Source organism: Ursus americanus, chromosome 33, assembly GCF_024610735.1.
Source record: "Ursus americanus isolate L20-20 chromosome 33, mUrsAme1.1.p, whole genome shotgun sequence".
NCBI classification, from domain to species: Eukaryota; Metazoa; Chordata; class Mammalia; order Carnivora; family Ursidae; genus Ursus; species Ursus americanus.
This window is the reverse complement of record NC_142159.1, coordinates 25,727,520-25,740,024: the sequence shown is the minus strand read 5'-3', so window position 1 is coordinate 25,740,024 and position 12,505 is coordinate 25,727,520. Positions and strand designations below refer to the sequence as shown.

Here is a 12,505-nt window from a genome sequence, read left to right as displayed (position 1 = left end):
CACGCTGCCAAGGGAGTTTAGTTCTTTCTCTTTTTGGTGTTTCCAAACCAAAGTTTGTGCCCACTGCAGCTGCGGACACCCTCTGCTGTCTGTGGTTGGTGCCTGACTTCTTTCAGGAAAAGTCAAGGTTCTTTTTGTCCGTTCTTTTTGAACGGACCTAGAGCGACCACCCACTCTCAGCATTGAGCAAGTGGGCAACTAACTGTTTTCCTAAGGTTAGGGTGGTCGTGGACGAGATAGACAAATTTACGGGGCAGGGCTGAGCCTTCCGACAGCCGAAGCCCAAATGTGAAAGAATCAGGTGCTTAGCTGGCTTGAGAAGAAGGGCTGCGGATGTTCCTCCATATCTTGCAGCGATCTAAACTCAGGCAATGAATCAGGAGCGTTTGGTCCGGACGACTAGTCCTTCTATTGGTCTGTTCTTAACATAGTCATCTAGCGTCTGCGCTAAACTTATTTATTTCCTAATGCTGGGTGATGGATTAAAAGATGTGTAGAAAATCTTTCTACAAGAGATAAGATATTGCAGGCTGCCACAACACCCCTGGCTCTTTTTGCTTTCTCTTGCTGTTTTTTCTACTTTTCAGTGCAGAGCTCAGGCCCCCACATCGTATATCTTGATTAGATGGTGGATATTACTAAGGGGATGTTTTTTAAGCCTATCATTGACACATTTAATTCATTAGGTACCAGATCCACAAGCAAATTTTGGCTGGCCATAAAACATGGCTAATCCAGGGAGCTGCAATAAAAGGTGAAAACTTACGTCCCAGCAAATGTGGAATATTGCTTTTCTGTAGAGACTGTTACTGGTCTACGATATCTTTCTTCATAAATTTTTCTTGTGCTTGGTTCTCTTGGTAACGTAACCATTTGTTGTCTCCAGACCACAGAATGGCTCAATGATCCTCTACAACAGGAAGAAAGTGAAGTACAGGAAGGATGGATATTGCTGGAAAAAGAGGAAAGACGGGAAGACGACCAGAGAGGACCACATGAAGCTGAAGGTCCAGGGAGTGGAGGTAAAGGGCAGACAGGCTCTCGTGTTCCACAAATGTTGTTTCTGGGCTGCAGTGACACGGAATTGCTTCGGGGTAATTTGTTGCCAGTCCCCTCTGTCAAAAGCAGTTTTGTTTGCCAAGACCCCATTTGCCGTTTTGTTTTGTTTTCTGTTTTCTTACCCAACAGTCTCCATTCAAGTTTTCCGTGAAGCCAGATTTAGCTAAAGTGCTTCTGTTTCTTGGGAGCCCTTGGTGTGTAGACTGAGATTTGCAAGGTTCCTGCGGAATCCTGTGTTGTATGTGTCACAGAGGAGCCTGCAGGGGCGAGGGACGAGGGGGCCACCGGAGGTCTCTACCACTCTCTCGAGGTGGCCTGGACCTGCCTCTGTGGCGTGGGTCCCTTAATGAGCTGGTGATCTCCAACCAGAGCCTGGCTTTGACTCTCTCTACTGATGGCCTCTTCTGTTTCCCTCTGGGTGTTTTGACCTCAGGAAGCTCGAAGGTGTTAAAGATAATTAGATGGGATTACAAGGCGTGTGGGATTCTTGCGGCTGGGGTGGAGGTGGGCAGTGCAGGACACATCTCGGGATCTGTGTGAACTTCGGTTTGGGTCCTTGGGGAAGACAGGGTGCAGGCTGGCTTCTTGACCGTTGTCCTGACACCACAGGCTCTCACTCTTGGGCAGCCATGGAGACATTCTCCTGGGGTCTTTTCCTTGTTTGAGGGCCTGGGCCACATGCCACAGTGGTAGAGGGAGAAGGTGTGAATCGTGGTGCATTCTTGGCCTGCTAGTTAGCGAGCATCCACTTCTCTGCACTGCTCGCTGATCCTTGTAAAGGGTCTTCCCTGTGAGTACGGTGCTGTGTTGGGCCAGGAGCTGAGAAGGTGGCCCGTGATCCACCTGGTATTTCACGCTGGTAAAAGCAAGGGATCCTGGAGTCCTTTGGTGTGCTGGGTCCCCCAGGCTGCTGGAATTGATCAGTTGGACCATAAGCCCACTTGACTTCAATGGCTCCCACTCCAGGCTGACATTCTTTGTGACGCACTTCGTCATTATGACTTTTTGTATATTAATCATGTGCTTTTATGGCTGTTAAAAATAGCATCCAGTGGCTTTTATTATATTACCCCACAGAGAGAGATAACTTTTGTTTTATGTTTTTGTGTTTTTTTAAACACCCAATAACAATGCTTTATGATGATGAACAAAGAAAAGCCCCGACACGAGAAATTCCACGTTCGTACGTTCTCTCGCATTCTGTGTTTGCACAGAGTGGTTTAGTCAACCGTTGAGACATGAAAATGCAGATCGCCCTGAATGTGGGGGACCTAGCTCTAGGATGGTGACTGGTGATCGTGCCAGCTGACCAGCCATGGCTGCAGGGGGCCCAAGGGCGCGGGAGCTTGGAGGGACAGCTGGACACGGAGCAGAGTGGGTGAGACCCCCACGGGGCTCTTGCTGGGACTTGCAGGGTCTGTGGGAGCTCACCCCAGAGCTGCACAGACGACCCCTGTGCCCTCAGGTCTCTGGCAGGGCTCGTCCTCAGTCATACGTAAGTCAGGAACTTCTGGTCGTCCGCAGCAGCGGGGTGGAATTCTCCCTCAGCAGCAGCTCAGAAGCCCAGGGCCAAAGAAAGTCACAGTGTTCATTTTCTTCCCTCACGTGATAAATTAGAATTGTCACTGGATGGAATCAGAACGATGTGCTGTTATTTTTAGGCCATGTTTGTGTTTGGAGTTCTTTGCAGCTCACGCTTACGGTCTCCCATGCAGACACCTATATGGGGGACGTTGGGACCCTCGGGACCAGGGAAGGGAAGGGGCGGGACAGCAAGGGGTCTCCGTGACTTGCTGAGTATAAGTGGCTGTGAGGGATGGAACAGGAGAGGGTCTTAGAGACCCTTGGTCGGCCACACAAAGGGCCTGCTTTCTGGTTCTTGGAGAGGGAAGCCACCTTGGGCGGGCACGTGGTGTGGTGGCTGCTTCCACGGAGCTCAGGGAGTTGTCCCCCTGAGTCAGTCAGTGAGCACTGACTGTGTCCACAGGGAAAACAGAAGCCATGTTTTCTGCCTCAGAGACTCACGGTCCAATTGAAGAGGCAGCCGTGTCCACGCCTGCAAGTCCCTGGCAGTGCTGAGAAGTATGGAAACCGGAGCTTTTCGGACAAGTGTCCAGAGAGTGCAGAGTGGGCTGGGATGATCAGAGAAGCTTCCTAGTGAGATGGGCTCTAAGCTAAGCTCTTGAAGTTGGGTAGGGCTGTGTGTGTGACCTACACAGGATTCTAGGGCTCCCCTTTCCACTTAGCGCTGTGGTCTGAGTGCCATCTCTGCTGATACGTATATCCCCTCGTCCCTTTTCACTGCTCTGTAGCGTTCCACTGTGGAAGCATTTGAGCCACCCCCTAGTCAGCAGACTTTCAACATGACACCGCTGCAGGAAACGTATCTATACGTGTCTGCCTGTCCGCGTGTGCGGCCCGGACCTGCCGGAACGGCTGGGCACGAGGTCTGAGCATCTTGCCTTTTACTGGACGCTGCCAAATGGCTGTGCTAAGTACAGGCCCAGCGGCACCGAGAATGTCCATCTCTTCCCTACCCTCTTGTACACCGATGGGTGAGAAATGGTACCCTGCTCAATTTGAGCTGGGTTTTTCTTAATTATTTGTGGAGATGAGCACATCATGTTAGTGGAAGTCCTTTGTGGTGGGTTATCTACCACGGGCATAATTTTAAAACAGCTCCAAAGAAAGACATCTTTGGCAAGAGCAGCCCCACGTCTCACTGTGCATTTCCTGCATTTGCTCTGATCTGGGCCGGTGGCTGGGAAGCGCAGAGGTCACGCAGGGACAGGGGGAAGGTGGTCCTTTCCACCTGGAAAATTGCCATGTGGACATACATGGAGTTTTGCATCTCACGGGAGGAGGCTTCCCCCTGGAAACCCCGATTCTTCCTTCAGTGGGTTCAACCAGGCGTTCCCATTGACTCAGTACGTCCGTCATGCCAGGCATGGTGCCAGCCTCTGCCCCTGCAGCGGAGGGTGGCAGAAAGTCCTGCACAGGGTCTCAGAGCTCTGATTTTTCTGCCACCTGAGCTGGTTTCCTCAGTTCAAGGGCATGATGAAGATATTCGGATCTACCGTTTAACATATCACTTGCTATAAGCCTTTCCTCAGGCCAGGAGAACTTCCAGCCCTGTTCATGGAACTGCTCGGCAGTCCAGCTTCTTTTGTTCTTCGAGGCTGGGGCCCTAGGAACACACGGCAGCTCAAAAGCACATTGATTTTCTCCGCCAGGCACAGGATGGGGGCAGCCGCTTTTGAAGCTGACGAGCTGTTAAGTCCGCGATTAGTTGTCTTGTCTGTAAGCCACGGAGAAGCTAGCTCGATAAGGTTTCCAGGGACGACAAAGGTTGGCAGGGAGGAAAATGAAGGTGGTTGTGATGTCAGCGTTTCAGGAGATGAAATCGCAGCAGGCCTGAGGTCGGCCCTGCTCCCCGGGTGGACTCGTGCCTGCTTCTCTGGAGCCTTGCTGGGGGGAGGCGCTCTGGGGGGAGGAGATTCCGTGAGAGCAGAGGGGCAGATCTGAAGTGTCCCCGTGCCTCCGGGATTGCACACCCCAGGTTAGGTGAGCTGGGTGGTCTTCGGGCCAAGCCGGAAGAGTTCACATACTTTTCATGTTCACAGAGCTGTTCTCTGGCCCCAGAACTTAAGGCGCTGTCTTCCGCCTGGTCACAACCCCTCTCCCTCCTGAGAGTGCCGGGTATTTCACAACCTAGGCCAGCACTTGTCTGTCTGTCTCCCAACCCCTTCGCTGCCAGGTTCCCACAACAGACGGGAGACGCACACTTAGTAGAAAAAAGGCCGCTGAATTATGACTCTCCTGTCCACATACCAGCTCTACTGTCTCATTCAACCCTCATCGAAACATCCATGTAAAGTACTTATTCTTATGCCCCTCTCATAGACAAAAAGATCGAACCCCAGACAGGGTTTTTCCTACCCCATTTCCTGCCACAAGTCCGTGTGGAGCCGGGACTTGAGCCGAGGTTCGCCTGGTTGCACGGTGAAAGCGCTTGCCCTGACACCCATTACTCCCGGGCCTTCTGGAGGGATCTGTGGTGTTTTCCGATGGAGTCAGCACAGACCCTCCATCCGTCAACCAGCTGTCAAATGCCTTCCATCCAGCACATTGTGATAGGTACTGAGAATGCAGTGTTCCGATCTCACGGCGGGGGGTGGGGGTGGGGGGGGTGGGAATCAAGCACGCAGCTCCAGCGCCAGGTCAGGAGTGTATTGGAGAAATTGCAAGTCCTTGTGCAGAACACTTAGAAAGCGTCCTGCAGGCAGGCGTGGACGCAGAGAAGTGACTTGAACACAGGGAAAGAGGCACTGGTGGGAGGGAGAAAGTAACAGGTAGGGCTGGGACACGGCGATGGGCAGTGACAGAGTCTGTTGAAACACAGCTACTGTGATTTACAACAACAGGTGGCCAGAGTCGCACCGTGTCAGAATCTCTCCCAGCCCCACGTAGACCAGATGTTCGCCTCCCAGGGATGAGGCCTTATCTCCTCTGATCATAAGGCGTGCCTCCCCTCGCCGCAGATGTCCTGCCTTTGGAGCCAGTGGGTGGTCGCGGCACGGAGGCTGTTGGCTCAATTGTAGGCAGCGTGGACAAAGCCATCCTTCCCCACCCAGCCTGTGCTGTGGTGGACAGGAACCCCCGGCCCGGCCCATCTGCCTGGCAGAAATGCCAGACATCCCCTCTGATTGGAATTTGCAGCAGCGAAGAGAAAGTTTAGTTTTGCTGACCTGTTTGTACTGCCTCAAAGAATGAAGAGTCGCTTTGACTTCTTGACTAACTGCCTGAAAGCCCGAAGCCTGTTGTGAGCACAGCGGCAGCGGTAACAAGGTTATGTTTTTGGATTCAGCCTCATTAGAAGTGATGTTCTTTATTTGGACACTTAGGCCACATATTAAAAGGAAAAAAAAAAGCACCTCTTTCAAAAGTAGGAATGATATTGTAGTTACCGCATTAGGAATTAACAGGGCATGAAATAACTGTCTGCCTCGTGGCGATGCCAGATCATTCCAGCTCTGCTTGCAGCCATAAGATAAATAGGTATATTGCTTGCAGCTGATGGAATATATTTAAAATGGCCAGCCACAAACATGTATGGTGCCCAAATCAAGTCTGGAAAGCAGCTAGGAATAGATGAAGAGGTAAGGGGCCGGGCAGCTAAAGCTCACAGAGAGCCACGTGAATCTGCACGTTGCCACCAGGTGCTTTTGAATAGAACGAATACTTCTTGCTTCTCTTAGATGCTAGTGTGGCTCTGGTCCGTGGTGTTTGATCTCTCTCCGTTCCCCTCCAGACTCGCCATGCGCCCACCGGTCTCTACCGCACGGCGCTCCTTGCTCCCAACCTGTGTTCTCCCACATCTCCGTGGAGATTTCTGAAGCTTCCGGGGGCGTCCTCCCTGGCCCTCTCCCGCCGGCAGTAATCATGCCCCCCCTTTCATTTCCGTAGCCCTCCATCCGTACCTTTCTGCAGGAAGTGTTCTCTCTGACTCGACACTAGCCTGTCCAGTTCAATAAACATATATTCAGTACCTCGGATTTCTTGGATACGGGCAAGTCTGTATCTGGTATCTAGGCGCTAGATGGCCCATCAGGGGAAGAATAGAGAGAGGCAAGTAAGATGCAGCATCATGCTTGAAAAACTTACAGAAACACAAAACAGGGCGTTTCCATGAGATGTTGGTAACTGTCCCCACAGAGGTTTTGGGGTGTTGGAATGAGTTCATTTCCCCTCTCGGAGGACAGGGTCTGGACCAGTCACTGCAGGCCCTTGATTTGAGCAGTGGCCTCTGAGTGACCAGCTGCTTTCACAGGCACCCCCTCCTCTGAGCCCCCTGCCCCACCGCTGCTGTCGAGTCATGTGAGTCAGACATGTTTATCCCCATGGGGACTTGCACTCAGGTCTTTGTCCATCCCGCTGCCTCTGCGCTGGCGTCCGGCGCTGCTGGCTGAGGTGTTCTGTCTCCTGATGCCTCTGCAGCGAGCTGACCTGGTCGGTGGTACCTCGGACGATCTCCCTCAGCTCTCTGCTGGCTTTTAATCATCTGAGTTTTTGTGTAGTGTTCTGCTGGTGCTCGAACACGTTAAAACCTAATTTCCTGTTACCTGGATGTGTTTTGGTAGAATCAATTCAGGAACTCGAATCCATAGTTTTTCTTTAATTTCTAATTACTTAGCATCCCTGGTGACATGTCCCTACCCAACTCATATAATTAAATTTTAACTAATAAATAACATTAAACTAGCTATGCTTTGAAGCGGCAACAGCCTCGGTTCACGTTCTGCTGAGCTCGTGGAGGCCTGGCCAGGATGGCAGTTTTGTTTCTTTTTCTTAAAGCTCTATCTTCCCTGACCAAAGGCAGTTAGCAATAGCAATGACAATTATGGCAGCATTTATCGAACACCTACTGAATACCTGTTCCTGCCCCCATCGCTTTGTGTGCACCATCTTGTACAATGACCTGGCAACATTCCCATGAAGCATGCAATGCCGTTTTCCTCATCCTTGAGGAAGATGTGATTAATTTCCGGGAGATTAAGAAATGTATCTAAGGATACCCAGCCTGTCAGGAACAGAGTGGAGATAGTGCCCCAGCTCTGTCGGATCACAAATTCCCAGTTTCCTCATCACCAGACCATATGAGCTTTCAAAACGCCTTGATACCCAGAAGGCGTGTGCTTAGACCAGGGAGGAGAGTGGGGTTTGAGATGCAGCGCCATGCACCCACGCACAGGTCTCAAGTGAGATGGGGGATAAGGAAGGTCTTTTAGTACAAGTGGGCCTCCCTTCTTTATAACTCCCACCGGTCAGAGGAGAAAGAGCCCCTCCCTCACCGTTTCTCCAGCCCAGGAACCCAGCTCCCTCGGGCTCCCTGGGGACTGCGAGGAGAAGATCTGGAGGCCTCTTGCCCTCCAGTGGGTGGGATTTTGTCCCCCAACACTCTGAATACCTGCAGGACCTGCTGTCACTCCTTAGCTCTGATGTCACCCGGGTCCTATAGGAGCTTTTTATATTCCCATGTCAACCGTAACTGAGGGACAACAAGCTGCATTTATCTCTCCCACTATGAATTGTCAGCGTCTATCCGTGCTGAAGCCATAGCTCTCAAGCTTCCAGGACACACTCTCTTGGGCATGGGGGTCCATGTGCTCACACTCTTATGCAGGGTTTCTGGATTTAGAGTGTGCACGTGTATACACACACACACACACGTACACATGCTGCCCAGTGACATTTGAATTTCAGATAAGCAATAAATAATTTTTCAGTACAAGTGTGTCCCGTGCAATTGTCTGGGACATACCACACTAACATATTATTTGTTGCTTGTCTGAAACGCACATTGGGCTGGGTGTCCTGTATTTTATCTGGCAACCCTCTGACCATCAGAGCAGTTTCCTTTGAGTCTTTGCAGATAGAGATTTGGCTGCTTGGGTGCTGGTCTCGTTGAAGACTCGAGGAACGGAGTTGGTTTATCTCCAGACACATAATCGATGCAGGAACCATAAAAACCAGGAAGGGTGCTGGCCACGGCTGCGGAGAGAAGGCACTCCTGGCAGTTTCCCAGCAAACCAAGGGCTGCCAGACCCAGGGACCCTCCTGCTCTTTCTGAAAAGAGAGTCTGGGGGCCACTAGGACTTCTGGAGGCCCAGGCCTTGCCCTTAGAGGCTGCTGCCCAGGAAGTAGGCCTCCCACCAGTGATGTTTGAAGAACTCGTTGGCAAAGAGGTGCCAGGAAGATTTCAAAGGAGACCTGTTTGTAGTTTCTGCCTTCCTCATCTCTTCGGTAGATTATAGTTTGTAAAATATTTTGCAATTTCCTTTTTTAAACTTGATTTGAGCCCTATTGAGCTCGAAACTCCCTGTTGAAGGTAGAGCAGCAAGATATCAACTTGGTATGCTGAACTTGTATTTAATTATTGTCATAACAGTCCCTTAACGTGATTGCAGATTAGCCCACAAGGACAGGAATGGAAATTTTAGCATATTCAATTACAATGGGAACTCTTGAACACCACTGTCAAAATTCACCCAAGGGCCTTTCCGTTTGGGCCCCAGCATACAGCAGGTGCAAAGTTAGATGTTACTCAGGACACATAACCTTGATTTTGTAAGCATAATTTACAGCCTCATCCAGAAGCTGGGGACGCCTTTTAAGAACGTGATATATATCCCACCCACCTCGGTAAATGACCAGATACAGCTGCTTGTGTTGGGTGAAGAGTATCTCTGGCCTTCACTTGACCGAATTGTAAATTATTGATCTTGTCCACATCTTTCAATGCCCTGACATTGCTGGGGAAATGTACTCCTGTCATTGGCGGCTGTGGCTTGTCTCCGTGTGGTGCCGTCCATGCTTAGAGGGCACGAATCTCCAGTCCATCCGAGGAGAGTCGCAGCTGACCCCTGTAACTGACATGGGTTAGTCACTGACACAGGGAAGGCATGTGGTTTGCAAACTAATCAGGCCCAGGTTTCTGTGTCTGTTTCCCACAGACCAGCAAACATCACGGGGAAGATGGAGGGGTGGTGGTGGGCTTCTGTGCACCCGGGAGGAGTGGCAGACGAAGGCGTTAGTGCATAAACAAGAGAAGGGAACGGCTACTCACCCCGCTGCTTGGATGGAGGCTGCTTCTGGTCTCCTCGTTTCCCCTGCGTGCTTGTTGGGGTTCTGGCTGCTAAACTGCGCTCTCCCAACCCTTCCTGGATGCGAGGCCAGCACCAGAGATGGAAAGTCAGTGATTGCCCGACAGAGCACCTTTCTGGTCCTTGTTTGCCTCCGGGACAGCTGAAGTGACCTTCCATTTCCTCTTTGCGTGTGTTCATTCTAACATCTTGTAACCATTTACGCTCTTTGGGATGTGCCTTTACTTCTTGCCGCAAAGCACGCGTGTCTCACTCATGCCAAACCTGAGGGCCCCAAGGGCCTGTGCACAGTCATGTGACCCGTCAGTCAGCGCTGCCAGCCTCAGCTGGGAGCTCTCTAGAAGGGCGAGTCTCGGGCCCCACCCCAATCTCCTGAATCAAGATCTGCCTTTTCGTATCTCCTCCCATGATTCATAGGCCCGTCCATTTGGAAACGATTGGCACAGCCATTCTCTTGCTGCTGGTGGGGTCTTCCCTTGTTGACTCAGCCCTAGGCACGTGGGTTTTTTTGTTTTGTTTTGTTTTAATCTTATGTTAAGGAAAACGTCCAAAGGAAGATTTTACAAGTTGGTCTGGTAATTCATTGCTTGACTCCCAGCACCTTTAAAAACATCTAGCTGAAATCTGATCATATGGTTCGAGCCCACCAGTCCTTCTTCTGCCCTTGACCATGAAGGAGAGGGAATAGTGGGTTTCTGATGGCGGAACACGCTAGCTCCCTCAGCCCTCTCCTCTGGGGGAGCTAACCCGGTTCCTGCATTGTTTAGCTCTGCCCTACAGGGCACTTCCTGTCCCCTGTTGTAGCCCAGTGCTTGGCATGGTACTTGCTACATACTTGCTGCCCAATAAACATTTTTTGAGTGAATGGATGAATTGATGGATTTCTTCTGCGAAGGGTCAAACAGTAAATAGTTTCAATTTTGCCGGCCAGGTGGTCTCTGTCACACTGGTGCAGTGTGACAGCAACCATAGATGATAGTTAAGGAATGGGTATGACCGTGTTCCAATAAAACTTTATCTGCAAAAACAGGCTCAGGGCTAGATTTGGACCATGGATGTATTTTGTCGACCCCTGTTCTAGATTATGGCAGCAGGTTCTAGAAGGAGCAGGGTGCTATGGAAACCAGTGAGAGATTGATGGGGGGTGATTAGGGACTTGCCTCTTATATCTGAGCACTGGTCTGTTTTTAGACTCATGTTTGCAGCCTGACAATGTTCAGGCCCAGCTTATAATTCTGTCAGGAATTAACACTTTTGCTCACGACACACTGTCACATCAGACGGTGCTGTTCGTCATGTTTGTCCTGGTGGAGTTAGGATGTCTTCTTTCTCTTTCCTTGTTGTGGTAATACGTCCATGTGGCATAAACCTGTTTGTTTTCGGTCTGAAGAAGCAAGGCGATGTCCCTCGCAAGGGCAGTTGGGAAGTGTCCTGTTTCTCCCGCAAGCCTGCTTCACGGTGCTGCAGAGAGGGCCGGGCACATCCCAGTGCTGTGCTCTGAGCTCCTCTGTCCGGGGACCGCTGAGCCAAAGGCGTGTGACCTTGCTCTGACCAGGTGGATCAAAGGATCAGCCTCTCACGGAAGAGGGAAAGGCTGAACCCCTGCATCTTCAGGCCTGAAGTGCTTTGAAAGTAGCCTGGCCGTGTTGTGACAACGTCCCCCTAGAATGGAGGCTGTAGGGAGGGTACAGATGTTATTTGTCCGTGTTTAAGTATTTACATGACAGCGCGAGAAAACCGGGGTCTTTCATCTTTGCTGCTACAATTTCCGTACAGTTTTATGATGGATGCAAGAGGTAGACATTTATTACAAAAGTGTTAAGAGATGTTGACTCTTCACGAATTGATTATTTAGAATTTATTTTATTAAATATTTTAGGTGGCATGTGATAAACTGAACCTCTGCTGGTTTGCAGCTTAATGCTTCATGTATCTGCGGCAGTGATAAGGAAAGCAAAGACTCCGTTTGCCATTTCAGGGGAAGAATATGGATTATTATTAAATCTGGAATGGGCCTCTTGAGAAGCCTTCCTTAAGGGAACATGCGTATCAATAATGTCTTCTCCATACGAGAATCCTAATGTTTCACTTATGGAAACATAAATTCCGAGCAAGTGGCTGTGGTTTTTGCCTCCCTTTGGCTCCTTATATCCTGTGCTCGTGGCTGACCTGCTCTTGTTCTGGTGTTCAGAGTCCTTCCATCTCCATGTCTTTATCCTCCTATTTCTAATTTTTAATGCTCTTAAAAGATCTGCTGAGGTCTACGCATTTCAGCACCTGAGATGCCGGCAGAGACCAGGATAGTGTTCCTTTGGCTTGAAATGTCCTAAAAGGTTTGTTTAAGTCTCAGAGGGGATGAAACTGGGAGGTCTCAGAACGCTGACCGAAGTGTGGTTGGCTCATGCTGGATGTAGGATGTTGTCCTGAACCCACTCTTGCCGAAGCCAACGGGCAGCAAAGCCAGTGTGGTGGGCTGCTTCTATGGCGAGGACAGCAGGTGGGCACGCCCTGCAGCTGTGCCCATTCTCAGGTGACACGGAGTCAGGGAGGCCCAGCAGGTGTGGCCGTCGGCCTGCCACCTTAGGACATGCAGAGCTCCCAGGGGACGTCTAAGTGAGAATGACAGGCCGGCACACATCATGGTGACATTGTGAAGGTATCAGGTTGTCTGATACCTTGAGTTTCAAAATGCTCCCTGACTTCTTCCTCTTCCCAAAACATTTGACAGATGGTTCAATGCTGTAATCGTTACCGTAGGAGACTGTGGGCAACTAGTGGGGGGA

General features: G+C 50.6%; 1 protein-coding gene across 6 annotated transcripts in view; it reads left to right on the top strand.

Moving 5' to 3' along the window:
- CAMTA1 (calmodulin binding transcription activator 1) overlaps positions 1 to 12,505 on the top strand; it is a 681,426-nt gene that overhangs the window by 252,476 nt on the left and 416,445 nt on the right. For all 6 annotated transcript variants that reach the window (XM_087858385.1, XM_045803561.2, XM_087858382.1 and 3 more), the window contains exon 3: positions 887 to 1,022. In XM_087858385.1, coding sequence (XP_087714511.1) covers positions 903 to 1,022 — 120 coding nt within the window. In that variant the 5' untranslated portion in view covers positions 887 to 902. The remainder of the gene's footprint in view (positions 1 to 886; positions 1,023 to 12,505) is intronic.